This window comes from Ambystoma mexicanum, chromosome 6p (assembly GCF_040938575.1).
Source record: "Ambystoma mexicanum isolate Mex_15411 chromosome 6p, UKY_AmexF1_1, whole genome shotgun sequence".
In the NCBI taxonomy this organism is placed as follows: domain Eukaryota; kingdom Metazoa; phylum Chordata; class Amphibia; order Caudata; family Ambystomatidae; genus Ambystoma; species Ambystoma mexicanum.
This window is the reverse complement of record NC_090935.1, coordinates 360,730,876-360,745,746: the sequence shown is the minus strand read 5'-3', so window position 1 is coordinate 360,745,746 and position 14,871 is coordinate 360,730,876. Positions and strand designations below refer to the sequence as shown.

The 14,871-nt window shown below is 44.6% G+C and overlaps 1 protein-coding gene across 2 annotated transcripts in view; it reads left to right on the top strand.

Moving 5' to 3' along the window:
• Nucleotides 1–14,871, top strand: part of NADK2 (NAD kinase 2, mitochondrial) — a 1,037,189-nt gene that overhangs the window by 499,307 nt on the left and 523,011 nt on the right. For both annotated transcript variants that reach the window (XM_069627136.1, XM_069627135.1), the window contains exons 4-5: nt 4,752–4,833; nt 4,958–5,041. In XM_069627136.1, coding sequence (XP_069483237.1) covers nt 4,763–4,833; nt 4,958–5,041 — 155 coding nt within the window. In that variant the 5' untranslated portion in view covers nt 4,752–4,762. The remainder of the gene's footprint in view (nt 1–4,751; nt 4,834–4,957; nt 5,042–14,871) is intronic.

Genomic DNA, 14,871 nt, shown 5'->3' with positions numbered 1-14,871 from the left:
GGTCAAACCTCCGTTTATGCGGGTAATTCTACAGAAATGAAAAACAGAACTGAAGCCAACAGGCGCTGTGCATGCTATATACTCCTTTGATGACATCACCCTTGAGACGTAGTCTCTCTCTCTCTCTCTCTCTCTCTCTCTCTCTCTCTCTCTCTCTCTCTCTCTCTCTCTCTCTCTCTCTCTCTCTCTCTCTCTCTCTCTCTCTCTCTCTCTCTCTCTCTCTCTCTCTCTCTCTCTCTCTCGAGAGAGAGAGAGAGAGAGAGAGAGAGAGAGAGAGAGAGAGAGAGAGAGAGAGAGAGAGAGAGAGAGAGAGAGAGAGAGAGAGATCGAGATCGAGATCGAGATCGAGATCGAGATCGAGACGACTGGACTGCATCGACGCACAGCGCCCTCTGCTGAAAAAAGAAATTCTGATGCTGGATATCAAAGATGAGGAATACGTGGGAGGAACATCCAGTCGAAAGATTTTTACCGGGGGGTAAGTAACTTGTTCTTCTCAATCTGCCTTCTTCTACTCTACGCCCTCTGAAACTAATCCAAAACAGGACTGCAAGACTTGTCCTTGGCCACAAGCCCAGGGACCATATCTCTCCATTCCTGCAAGGATAAAGTTCAAGACCCTCTGCATCGTCCACAAAGCTTAATCCGCTGGGGCCTGCATTACATCGAACTATCTTCAAAAACACCTTCCTGCTTGAGCCCTTTGCTCAGCCACCTCTAACTCTGAGGGTCAGATGCTTCTCCAGGCAGTGAGTGGGGGTAAATCTATCTCTCTATCACTCTCTCTCTCCCCTCTGGTGCCTCTCACCCCCCCCCCCTCTCTCTCTCTCTCTCTCTCCCTCTCCCTCTCCCTCCTTGGGGGGGCAGGTAAAGTTGGCCCATGAGGACATCCTGCAGAGGGATTGATTGATACGTACATACCTAAGGAGAGCCATTTGGATCCATCCATTGATGTCTCTCGTAGTTTACATGACAGAAAAACTAAGAATTAATTTACAAATGTATGTTGCACACTTGTCATCTGGACGGAGGCCTGTGATTCAGACCGTGAAAATGACTGGACTTGGCTCTCATCAGCCATCTATGTATGGACATGTCGGTTTTTAAATAGATTTGATGTTATTTCTTCAGGAAACCTGGCTACAAAAACCGCCAAATATAAATGGTTTTATAACCATTATAAAAAAAAGCTAAAAGGGAAGTAGAGGACGTTGATATGTTGGTAAACAAATTGACCATTTAATCTTGTGATAACGGGCCTAACAAATTTCTTTTGGTTAATCCCTATTGTAATTCACTCTCTTCCAACGAGGACCTGTTCAGGCCAGAGCTGGAGGCGATACTACTGCGTTGGATGACTATCTGCCCAGGTCCGGCAGTCATATGTGCAGGTGATTTTTAACTATTTTTGCCCAAAGGTGGAGGTGGCGTTCGATGACTGAGGCGGTATGCGCTCCTCTACAAATGTGAGCCCATCCTCGATCTGCAAAATGGCAGCCAGAGATCAAGTTTGGTCTAAGTTTATGCAAAACTGGGATCGTTTGAGAGTAAATGGTTATATGGAAGGGGACAACCCAGTTCATGTGACTTGGTATGGTCCTGTGTCAACTGCCACAAATCATTTGGTGTATGCGTCTATGGGCCTTGTTTGGCAAGATTATTTCCCTAATGGTTGCAAAAAGTGATAATAGCGACCATGCGTTTTTGGCTCCTACAGTCGAATGAGAAGTGGACAGGAAACCTGGGATAAGCACACTATGTAGAAATGTAACGGTTAACAGTGCCGGCACACGTTTGGGCAGACAAAACCCAGAAGAATAAACCAGAGTGCTTTGTTGGTGCAACAGCCACTCGTTTACAGAGCAATTTGTAAATTGTTCTCCCCAATCCTTTTAGCTTATTTTGGAAAATGTGTGATTAAATTCAGTGACTACTCCGAGCTGGAAGCAGCTTCCTTGTACAGAGTCTCATAATCGTCAGCTTTTGATGGGGTGGACAAGGGGCCACTATGGCTGAAATTGGCAAATTGGGGACTTCCATCAAGACTTTTAAAGGTTCTGCTGATGTTTTACTCAGAATAATATAGAAGTGTGCCTACATTCCAAGGGAATACTCTTAAGCGAGGTTGCTGTAGATATAGGCTTGAGACAGGGCTGTGCGCTTGCCCTCACCCTTTTTAATTTGTATGTTTCAGATCTTCAGATTACTCTACAAAATTCCTAGTTTACACCAAAGTTGGGCTCTTTAAAAGTAGGGTGGTTGGCTTATGCCGATGACCTCATTTTGTTGGATGCCACTTTTATTGGCCTCCAGCAAGGCTTGTAGTTTGCAGAAAACTTCACTGAAGTGAATAAGTCATTACTAAATTCATCAAAGTCTCGGATTTTCGTTTTTAACAAGAAGGCAAGTTTTGAAAACTTCAGTTGGTGCATTAATGGTGATGAAATTGAAGTAGACCATTTTATTTGTTTGGGTTTTATCTTTACTAACACAAATCATTTGGTAATGATAAAAATAAAAGCTTGTCTCTAGGGTAGGCATATTTATCAACTAGATGAAGCTTATTCAGGCCAAATAAAACCATGAATAGAATTCTACAGTCTTGGTTATACCAACGCTGTGATATGGTCTGGAACTTTTACTGGTTAACATCAGGAAATTGTTAAATATGTTTGAAGGGAACATATGGCGATCGGTTTTAGATCTGCCCCACGCACTGCCAATAGGTGTCATTCGTTTGGAAATGGGGCTAAATTCTCTATGGTTTTCGTACATTTTGGCTAGAGTGGGTCTTTACTTCAAGATAAGGAAACTAGCGGAAATTCTTTGACTAGGTTGGGTGAAGTTGAACGGTTAAAACAGGACCCTTCCCTGAAAGAGTTGTCAATTTTTGATGGCCTTTTGGAGGAGGCAGGTATTGAAGCGTACTCCCAACCTATGGTAATAAAGAAAAAAATGAAAACAAAGGGAAGCCATTCAAAGTAGAGAGAGCCTAGAGAATGTTAAGCTATATAGAGTATAGAAATCACTTCCCAGTATCTAATAATTCGATGCCCTACATAATTGAGTCTCCTTCCAGTGCTTTTTGGATGCGTTTTTTTATTTTTTTTATTTAGGTGCAACTGTCTATGCACACTGGAGGTGTTGGGCCCTCGAATTGGCCACCCTCAAGACAGTTGTACATGTCGTTTATGTAAGGCTTACAAGGCAGATGCAACTGACTGCTCCGCGCCCTTGTCACCCTCTGAACTCAGGCCCAAGCTCTTGCATGTCCAGTTGCCCTGGCACTCCCATCCAGGCTCCCCAGCACTTAAGGGTCTGTATCTGCAACCATACAGTCCCTTCTCCCTGCACTTATGAGCCACCCGCTGGCTGCACTTGTGAGTTAACACTGTCCCCTCCCCCGGCACTTCTCCCATTCCCTCTGCCCCATACTTGCGCGATCTGAATGACACAAGGCCGAGTAAAAGCGTTATTTTTTCCTGCCTTGTTCCCCCTCCTCCCCGTATGTCTTGTTGCGCCTTGAAACACTTGTTTACAGACGCGTTATAAATGCCACATTATCAAGGTAGAAAACCTTGGACATTTAATTTTAGACTGTCCGTCTCTGTCACGGAAAAGATTGTTCTATCTGGAAAGATGTATCCATTCGCACCTCAGCTGTCATATCTGATGTATTGTGGGGGCCGCTGATGAGAGGCAATCCATTATCTTTAACAATTGCTTTAGTAGCTTTCCTAAAGGACATCTTCAGTCTTTTAGGCAACATCCCTTTATTGGTAGAACTGGTGTTGAGGGTGCCACTTATATATTGTTAAGGTTTGTGGCCGAGCGTGCAGGCTCTGGTAGAGAACTAAATTATTGTATCTGTAATTTTATATTTGATAAAACTGACCCGTGAAGGAGATCAAATGACTATTCCAAATGTGCTTTTTATTATGAATATTAAAGTTTGTGAAATGTTATCTGTGAATTGGTGTTTAAATATAATGAATTTGTTAAAGGTTTACACTTTAAATTAGAACACAATAATACTGCACAGGGCACGATTTGCACACTTTGTACCAAAGCCATAAAGTACACACAAAATAACAAGTGCATTTAGTAAAGCCCAATGGTCTAAAGTCAGGCATGACAATTGATGTATTTGGCAAGCGCCAATGAAATATAAAAAAATGTATTCGCCTTTCTTTATTTTTAGTTGCACGAGAATTTATGGGCGCACTAAAGCATTTTTGTAATGCTAGCTATGCAAGTGAAAAGTGTAGAAGAGAGCTCTCCAGTTTATCGTGGTTATGCGTGAGAAAGCCTTCGAATTCAGGTTTTCTTTTTTTGGATTTGGGGACTTTTCATTTTTTCCATTTGAAATCTAAGAACTAAGTCCCGCAATTCCAAGCAAAAAAACACAAAATTGGATGTTCTCCCGCAAAGCAACGTGGTACGTGAGAGCTTTGTATAAGTAAAGACCGAGCTTAACACGAGGTGTTTAGTGTTGCAGTTTTCGTTTCTTGTCAGTCCTTATTTGCCGTTGATCTGTATGTGCCCAATAGCTATTGCTCGATCAATCATGGCAGGTAAAAAGTATACATCTACGATTTCCACTCCTCGTTTTTTGGGGCAAGTTACAGTTTCAACACTTGAATATTTTAACATGACTTTTTCGGATTTATATTGTATGCCTTTTTGAAGTGAAACTAAATCCGCTTTAAACGAAATAACATCTTGTGATTATTTTGTCTGTCTAAAACCAGGTGATGGCACTATGCTGCTTGCTGCCTGCAAGGTGATGGACAGGCTTAAACCGGTTATTGGAGTCAACACAGACCCAGAAAGGTAGGAAAGAAAGCGTTTTTGAAAGGTGTCGATTTTACTTTGTCCTATTCGGCATAGTTTCGAGAAATGCGCTCAAGACGAATAATGCACTTACGCCTTTCTTTTACATTTCTACAATTAAAAGGTCCGAAGGCCACCTATGCCTGCCAGTACAATACACCCATTCGTTCCCAGAAGCACTGCAGAAACTCTATCGTGGTGAGTTCAGGTAGGATTCTTCTGCGAAGCCCATTTGAAAAAATCCTGTGAAAGTAATACTTAATTTTTAATGTCAAAATGTACCTTCTGAAAACGGCATTTTTGGGGGCGGGAGGAAGTACAGAGGTATTGAAACCGTTGTTGAAATGTTAACACTTAGGTTTAAATTAATATTATTTTGACAGCGATTTGGCATAATTGGTTTTCGTCCTAAGGACACTATTGTACTGGGAAGAAAAACTATCAGTTGTAAAGCCAATAGATATGTTTTTTTTTTAATTGAAAGCTTGTGTTTCATATGTATCTACGTTCGGTGTATGCATTTGTAAAATGGTGCAGGAAGAGGATACTGGCCTAAGAAAACCGGGCATTGACTGAGTAGCTATTGAGTCTCCACTTCCTATCGTTCTGGGAGACTGCCGGCACACCTCACCCATACTGATGTATTTAATAGGGCATAACAGGTGTATTTGTAGCGTGCACGTTCACCCCCAGAGGAGCATCTTTGCACTATTGACATATAATGGATTTTTATTTTTTACCCAACATATGTTACCCATTTTATCTCGGAAGGATCAAGGGTTGAGTGGGCCTGTCGGATTCGAACCTGAACACAGGCCACTGTATGAGATGCATTAGGCCACTGAGCCACAGACCCGGAATAAAAATAAGATTCTTCTTTGCACAGTTGGCCTTCTATTAATGGAACTACATATATTCCTCGAATGTTTTTTTTTTATACCGTAATTCGTACATAAGCCACACGCAGAGCCGATTGCTTCTGGGCTCTGGAGAGAAATGATAGTGGCTTAATGATGTCGGAACACAGATCGGCAGGCAGGAAGATGGGGTTCAAATAGTACCATTCACAACGATGTTGGTATGATGAATTGACTTCTGCCTGCCGGAGTACAAGGATGAATAGAGGCTAAGTGCCTACTCCACCCTCACACGTCTGCAAACCAAGAGCCAAAAAGTTAAAACGGGCACAGTTAAGATATCGAACTCTCACCTTTTGTGCGAAAGTGGGCCTAGTGAATGCTATAGTCTCGAGGGGTGTGAATGTAGTTCAGGAACAACCAAAACGGCGAAGTAGAACAGTCCAGAATAAAGGAATGTCTAGTCAAGGTTCTATACAAATATATATACTCTAATCAAACACACCATGTACTGTTTTAACTGACTAGAAAACATTTCAAAAATCCACCTGTTTGGCAAGATTGTATGCAGTACCCTTTGGGTGCACTACAGAAACCCTGACCTGTTGGCAATAGGAACCCAACCTTTGGTATAAGTCTGTACTACACAGGTTGATAGTGTGGTCGAGTATCCAGGCTTATCTCAAGAGGGGTCAATGTGAGCTGTAGGGGAGTTACACAGATTTACAGTGACAAGTATTCAAATAAGCTTATTCACAAGGTTTCTTGATTAAAAAATTATGAATTTAAGTCAGTTTGAATAAGCCTTCTTCGGGGAGCAATATAAAGCAACACACAAATGTACTTCAAAATACACACTCTTAGTTTTCTAAATCTGCAAATACCCATTTGGGATGGCCCACAGATGACACCTACACCCTCAGGTGACTTCAACAGTTAGGGTGCTGCGGACATTAATATATCACTGTTGCATTTCGAATATTATTGAGAGCAGTGTCAAAGAAAAGAGGTTTCAGAATGAGACCAGGGTTCACACATTTATTCTTTAATCAGGTAAGTACTTTAAAAAAAAACAACAATGCAAAGTCAGTTAACTCTTTACTAGAAAGAAGGCAAAAACAAATAAGCAGAAGAGAAGTCATTCAGGGAGCCAGGCCATCCATTGTTAAGTTAGCAAAAGTCAAGGTGAACTGAAGCGCTTCTTGCAGGTAAGTAAAAGTCTTCCACATTGTTTAGATGTCTTTGTAGAATAAGAATAAATCAAAGTAGGGCCACAAGCTGATTAGGCTTGTGAGGTTAAGAAGCTGTTAGCAACTCTACAGAAGTAACCAAGGCAAGTCTCCAACGAGGACAAGTGAGGTTACACAACAAGAGTTCATTTCTCTTAGACTGTACAGTACCTTTAGGTTGAAGAAAAGTGCAGCAGATGGTTTTGGTTACTGTGCAGCTCTGCAGATCCTGGTGTTCCTGTGTCTCAGTCGTGGGGACTAGAGGGAGGACTTCTGGGGACTCCTGCACTGCGACGGTCACTGACCACAACCAGCAATCTTCTAACAAGTGGCACTTCAGTGTTTCAGCTCCTTGCGTCTACAGCAAATAGCAACACCGCAGTTCCTGGCTGGCGATGAGCTTTCCTTGCATCTGGGGTCCTGCACTCTGAGGTGGCTCAGGCTCGGTCAGTCCTGCTTCCTGGGAGTCCAGAGGATCTTCCTGGAGCTCTTGGTTAGCTTAAAAGCAACACACACACACTCTGGTGGTGTTCTCCCTGGCTATTCGTTTCCAGTAGCGACTGCAGTGGAAATTCAACCAGCTTGTGTTAGGGAGAATTCTCTTATAAGGCTAATTTCCCAAACCCAGTGAGTCCCCCAGCAGCTTTGCTGGATTTTTGGGGTTTTTTTTTTCTCCTGCTAAGAGACTCTTTTTACTCCCACTTTTAGGCATGATTTGAGATATGTCTCTGACTATTTGTGTGCTTATGGGCTATGGGGTTTCTTTCTGCTCCATAGGGTATCGTCTATTTTTTGTGTGTGTTACACAGCACCCTCAGTGTAGTAACACAGGGGTGTCATAGTGACCCCCAAACATAGACTCCATACCCTGGGACTGACTGTCTCCCAGGGCATGTAAAGTTACCATTGACTTTACTAGTCCTAAATTGTGAACAGAACCAGTACAAACCATCATGTTGTGGAAGTACTAAAAGGGGTTAATTATATTGCCCCTGGGTCTGTTTTCAAGGGGGCACTGTCCAGTCCCCCCTTGTCGAGTTTCTGGCTGGTGGCAGTGGTTACCACGCAAAATATTCCACCGGAATATTCTCTATGGGATTCTCCCATTGATTTTAAACGCACCACTTTTTGGTGCAATGTTAAAGATACCGCCGGTTTATTTATTTAATATTAAATTCACGGTTGGGTCTTTTTGCCAGAACTCTTTTCTAAAATGGCGTTTGTGTCCGTCTCTGTAACTCTGACCAAGGTCGAGCCCTTTGTTCCACTTTTTGGCGGGCTTCTCCACAGAAGCCCTCCAAATGGTGCCACTCTGTCTGGGTTCCACCGGATGGGTGGGGAGGGGAATTGGCACCCTGGACTGCGTTGCCTTAGCAACTCAAGTCGCACTATGCTCTGATTGGCCCGTTGGTGAGCCGCCCGGCTCACCACTTAGCATGTTTGAGTGACAGCTAGGCTGTTGAATGGGGGTTTTTCTGCATACAAGCAGGGCCTTTGGGACTGGAACTTCAGAAATCGCCACAGGATCTAAGAATCCGAAGAGGGAAGAAGCTGAGCCATCTGCAACTACCTCACCACTTTCCCGACGACAAGAGAAGATCTTCTACTGGACAAGTCTTCTTCCTCTGAGCTGGTGGGACCAACCAGTTCGCCCTTTTCGCCTTCAAAGACGTCTCTTGGTCGAATCGCCCGTGCCAAGCACCCCGGCGGCCGGATAGCCAAGCTTCACCACTTTGACCGCGAATAAAAGGAACGCACCTTTTATTGACTAACTCCGCGGCTGCTTTCATCCCTGTGCAGTGCAACGACACCACGTTTCCTTCTCAACGAGATCCTCTTCCCCTGGTCGAAACAACGAACTGCAACCACTGCCAGGAACAACTGCCACCGCTGGAGCTTCCTCTTTAATGTACTGTGTCCTGCCTGGCCTCCCTTTCCTCGGTTTGCCCAAGGTGACCCTTAAATCCTTGGCTTGCCAACTGGGTTGGCCCCAGACCTTCTAACTTTACCTTCTTGAAATACCCCAACCTCTTTTGAACATTCTGCAAATACTTTTAGTGCATTTTAAACCGTGTGATCCTGGGCACATTCCGCTTTGCTCCCTTTAAAGTGGGCCTCGCCTATGAACTTTGGCTCTACAGACTATACTGCCTTTATTCTCTTGCTGAGAACTCCTAAAAGTGTTGGGACCTGTTTTATTTCTATGCTCTGTCTTTTTCTCTCCCTTTAACTGAACTATTGGAGTGCCATCAGGTTATGCGCTCACATCTGGGTTAACAAATCATGGGGTTTTAACTCTGACTTGTCTGATAGTTTCAAGGGAGGTGTGTATACTTTACCTGACTGTGTTTTAACTTGCTTTTGATTTAGAGTGCTAGTATATTGCCTAAAGTCGGTTTTAAATAATTATATACTTTTTATATAAAGCTCTGTTCAGTGTTTGTTTGCTCTACTGTGTTTTTAGCCCTATTGTGTATATTCTGTATAATGCCTTACTCTTCTTGAGAGAAGTCTGACTGCTCAGCCTCAGCTACCAGGTAAATCTGTGTGGTGCAGACTGCTACCAATTGGGTTTACTGCTTACTCCTGTAGTCTTAATCTTTTTGCAGCGGCCCTCAAGGGAACTGCACAGGATTCTGTCTAACAGCTTGGAGAGGATGTCCAGGTGGCTTACTTTGGAGTTGATTGATCCCACCAACTCAAGGGGAGAAGTCGTCCTTGCAGGGCTTCTGTCGATACAAATTCAGAGCTTCAGCACAGCATCAGGGCTTCACCGGGCAAACCAACGGGCCAGGAGTTGTCAGTAGCCGTCTCTTCCAAGTTCTTCTTCGTATTCCTTCGTCCATTGGTCGACTCTGCCTTCCAAGCCAAAAAGCCTCTCCTGTTATGCAGGTTTCTCCCATTTATTCCAGCCCGGGTGGCTGTCCTTGCCAGACAGCCAGCCGGCCCATCACCCAAGAATGCATTCCTGTCTCCTAGGAGACTAAGCAGAGGGAGTTTTGGGCACCTCCCTCGCTTCCTGCCCCCGTCAGACACCCTGGAGCCAGAAGTGGGATTCACTTGTGAATCCCGCCACAGGCAAAATGAACAAAGGGACCAAACCTGGTTTGGCGTGTAGAGTAAATCTCGAAAAACCTTTCCACAAAGAAATGGTGAAAAAGGACAACCGGGGCCATTTTGACAAAAATGGCACCCTTGGGTGCTTTACTGCAGCTGCAAACACAGCCCGCGGTAAAAGCACACCACAGTAGTTAAAAGTAAACCACTGCCACTAGCCATTCATCGAGCAAAGGGTAACATAAAAATGTTACATGAGAAACTAGACAAAGGGGACACTAAGTAACCCCTCCACCACCCTATTGTAAAATGGTGTGTGCTGGGTCTAGAAAGTTACAATTTTAAGTAAAGTCAATTTCACTTTACTGCTCTTGGAAACAGTAGTTTATCCAAGAGAAGGTATTTAAACCTTTGGGAAATCTGAAAGACTTCCCTGTGCCACTGCACTGAAGGTGCTGTGTGACTCAATTTAAAAGATGATGCCTATGGAGTTTGTTAGAGTCCCCAACCAAAAGAAACAGTGTTTAAAATCACATTAAAATACAGGAGAGAGTGGGGAAAAAAGGTCACTCTATCCAGGTTAAGAATGAAAAAGTCCTATAGTTCAGCAAAAGTGCTGGCGGTCACTAAGGTAGAGGGGAATTGGCACATTTCTGAGAATTCTCCCTAACACCACCCCTATATAAACAACACAATGTGCAAAGATGGCAGATGTAGCACTATGGGTAGTGAGACAGGGGCGAAAACTCATTGAAAACCAAATGTTCAAAAATGATATATTCTTGAGTAAAAAGGGATAAAAGTGGCATAAAAGTCTCAGGAGGATAGCTCGGGGGCAGCGTGCTCGCCTTGGAAGCAAGACAACGCGGAGAAACACGGATTCGATCCCTGGGTCTGTGCTTTTAAACATCTGGGTCTTAAACGCGTTATATCTAATTATAAGCAGTCTCTAGGGCCCACAAATTGACCAAGTGGGGCAGTTAGTTGTCAAAAGTACCTTTTTTTTTTTTTTTTTTTTTTTTTTTTTTTTTTTTTTTTTTAAATTATTTTGTGGTTGTTTGATAGCGCAGAATCAGACTTCTTGGCACTGTGCAATCAATTAAAAGATTGGGCGAGTAAAAAAGGCCGGACTGGAGGCTCCTGGTGGGTCAAACGTGTCGAAAGGTCCTTGTAACACGGTTCCAAGCAGTTCACAGCAAAAACACACTAGACCCCTGGCTTTGTTGACACTCGGGGTGCTGTGTCCCAATCCAGGGACTCTGGGACAAGATTAGTCTTTCTCTCTTGCTCCCAAACACGGAGGAGGCTAGCTCACAACTGCAGGGAGTCCTTCAATACGGTGAGGTCCTGGGTACCGCCGTGGCTGGCAGAGAGTCAGATCTTGTTCCAGCAGCACGTTCACCTCCAGTGGTTCCTCGGGATGGTTAGGGGAAATAGCTTGGCTCTGCCTCGGAACACCTGCTTTGATCTCACACCTGGTGGACTCTGGAAAGGACTGCTCTCCCAGCAGGGTCCAAGAGAAATCTAAGAGAAATCTACAAGGGTTGGAGTCAGAAAGATGATTCAACTGTGGTGTGAGACCCCTCCTTTCAAAGGTGAATGCCCACAGATAATTGGACTAAAACTAGCCCGCCTTGGTTGTTTAATCTCTGTTCTTAGGAGAAGTGGGCTTTGCCCTTCTATCATCACCCCCAAAGTGCTTTGGAGAGAGAGGTAGAGAGAAACAAGATTGTGGCAGTCTTTCCCAACTGTACAGGGCTTTCCCGTGGCAAACCAGAAGATGTCGAACTAAGGTGTTACATGTTCAAGGGTGTTTGATTAGATAATAAGAAAGTGCCTTTCTTTCCCTATCGCTATGGGGGGGATTTCCCTGCAAACAGACTAAAAGTAAGGGTGCTTATCGAAGTCCCAAAAAAAATAGTCCTTAGTCCAAACCCTATCAGCTATCTGGGCCTACTACTTAGGGTATTTCTCCGGCCTCCTTTTTTTTGTTGTTCTTGGCCTGGCCCAATCACTTGGATCCCTTTCTCAAAAAGTTTTGGTTCGTAAAAGTTTGTCAATTTCTCGCAGTACAGTCATCAACCACTCTGCAGGTTCTGTATGCCAAATCTTAATTCCACATACTTTCCTCTTTTCAGGAAGAAAATATTTTCCTAATACAATTCCACCATTTCAGACTTGGTGCTTGACAATGTTCTTGTTTTGTTCTTAAGGACTGGAACCCTCTAGGTTATCTCTCTCCAGTCCTGTTTGTTATATTTCGTGTTTCCTGGGCTCTTCAAAGTCGTCCGACCCTTTGACAGGCTTACTGTAGCAGTGCCTGTTCAGGTTTTTTCGGGCTCCTGTAACCAGGTTAGGCAGAAACCTGTGCAGTTCCCTTGGGGACCACTGCAAAAGATTTAGGACTACAGGTGTTGGCAGTAAACCCACTTGGTAGCAGTCTGTACCACCCAGATTTACCTGGTAGCTGTGGCTGAGCAGTCAGACTTCCCTCAAGAAGAGTTAGGCAGTATGTAAAGTATACACAATAGGCACTCGGACACAATAGCACAAGCAAACACTGACCAGAGCTTTCGTATCAAGGTATATCATTATTTAAAAACACACTTATTGAAACACTCCAGCACTAATATTGTAAATCACTCTAAACACAGTTAGTTACTTTTATATATATATATATACATCCCTTATTCCTTATCAGACAAGTCTTAGTTAACACCACTTATTTCCAGACAGAGGTGAGTGCTTAATGATAGATGGCACTCCAATAAGTTAACGAAAAAGGGAGGGAAAAAAGCAGAATGTAGGAAAATACATCACACTAATACTTAGGAACTCTTAAGCAAGGCAGGAAAGTCAAAAGTTACTTGTGAGCCAAAGTCCATAAGCCGGGCCCACTCTTGGAGAGAGCAGGGCACAACTGCACCCAAGATCACACAATGACAACAGGCTTAAAAAGTCTTGCAGGGAGTTCAGAAAGGTTTTAGTTAGGCTCAGAAAAGTTTAGCCAGGGTGTCCCAGGCTAACCCAGGTTAGAAAGCCAGGGGCTAAATCTACCCCGTACAGTCGGTTACAAGGGAAGCCAGGCGGAACACGGTACCTTAGGTGGAAAGGATCCTCCAGCGGGGGCAGTTCCTGGTAGCGGATGCAAGTCACGGCGTCGTCCAGAGGAAGAGAAGATCTCGACGTGGAGGAAAGATGAAGGTCGTTGCACTGCCAGGGAAGCAACCAGCAGCAGAGTTTTCCGGTTAAAGGTACTACCCTTTGATTCGCGGTAGTGGTAAAACGTGGTATCCCGGTTGCCGGGGTGCTTGGCACAGGCAAAGCGGCCACAAGTTGTTCCAGGAAGCGAAAAAGGAAGCAGACTGGTTATCCCCACCAGTCGAAGGAAGAAGACTCTCCAGGCTGGAGATCTCCTCTGTCGTTGGGAAAAGTGGTGAGATGGTTCAGCAGGGCTCCACCGGTGGTGTCGTCGTAGCAGGTCGGCTCAGCTTCTCCCTCGTCGGATTCTTAGGTCCTGTGGCGACTTCTGAAGTTCCAGTCCCCAAAGCCCTGCTTTTATGCAGAAAACCCCCATTCACTCAGCCTAGCTGTCACTCAAACATGTTAAGTGGTGAGCCAGCCAATCAGGACGGAGTGCGACTTGAGTTGCCTAGGCAACTCAGTCCAGGGTGCCTAAATCCCCCTCCACCCCTCCAAGGTACCCTAGACAGAGTGGCACCACTTTGGAGGGCTTCTGTGCCCGCCAAAAAGTGGAACAAAGGGCTCAACTTGGGTTGGAGTCACAGAAGCGAACACAAACGCCATTTTAGAACCGAGTTCTGGCAAAAATTACCAACCGGAGAATTAATATTAAATAAACCGGCGGTATGTTCGAGGCTATAGGAATTAAATAATTAAAGTTGGTAGCCTCGAACAATGGGAACTCCCATAGGGATATGTTCGCGGCCGAATATAAGTAGTATCCACTGCCACCAGCCAAAACTCGATCGGGGGGACGGAGACGTGCCCCCTCAACTAACCGACCCCGGGGCAGTCGAATTGCCCTGGCCAGTACGTCCACAATATGATAGTTTGTACTGGTTCTGTTCAAAATTTGAGACTAGTAAAGTCAATGGTGACTTTACATGCCCTGGGAGACAGTAGTCAGTCCCAGGGTATGGAGTCTATACTGGGGGGGTCACTATGACACCCCTGTGTTACTGCACTGAGGGTGCTGTGTAACACACATCACAAAAACACATGAAGCCCTATGGAGTAAATGACCCCATAGCCCATTAAACACATCTAGAGTCAAAGAAACACACTCAAATCATGTCCAAGAGTGAGGGTAAAAGAGTCTCACTCTTGGCAGGAGAAAAAAATAAACCCCAAAAATCCAGCAAAGCTGCTGGGGGACTCACTAGGTTAGGAAATTCAGCCTAAACAGAGAATTCTCCCTAACACCATTGTAGTTTTCCCAGCCTCGAATATTAATGTCTTTCGGTTTCTCAAGGCTCTCCAAAGCCCTCTGGGCCCCTGAATGGCTTGCTTTAGTGAGGCCTTAGTAGGGCATCAGCACCTCTGGTTTTCCTTGCTCCCATAACCCTGTGGCTTTCCCAGCCCCTACTACCTGTTTGCGGTGTTACCTCTTCGGGAGCATTCACTTCCCTTCTGCTGCTCGGCTAAGCAGCTAATACATGTCTCATGCAAAGATCAGGGTTCTGGTATCTTGGCGTCAGTTAACAGGCCCTAGGCCCACCACAGCATCTGTGAGGTCACGAACCACACAAGGCGGTCGCTTTACCGTCTGCATCTCTAACTTGACCTTGGCTGCTTTGCCGGTCAGCACGGCAGCCTTCCAGCGTCTTGCTATGAATATGCTCGCGGTCCATGCTAACGCTTGCTCCGCGTTC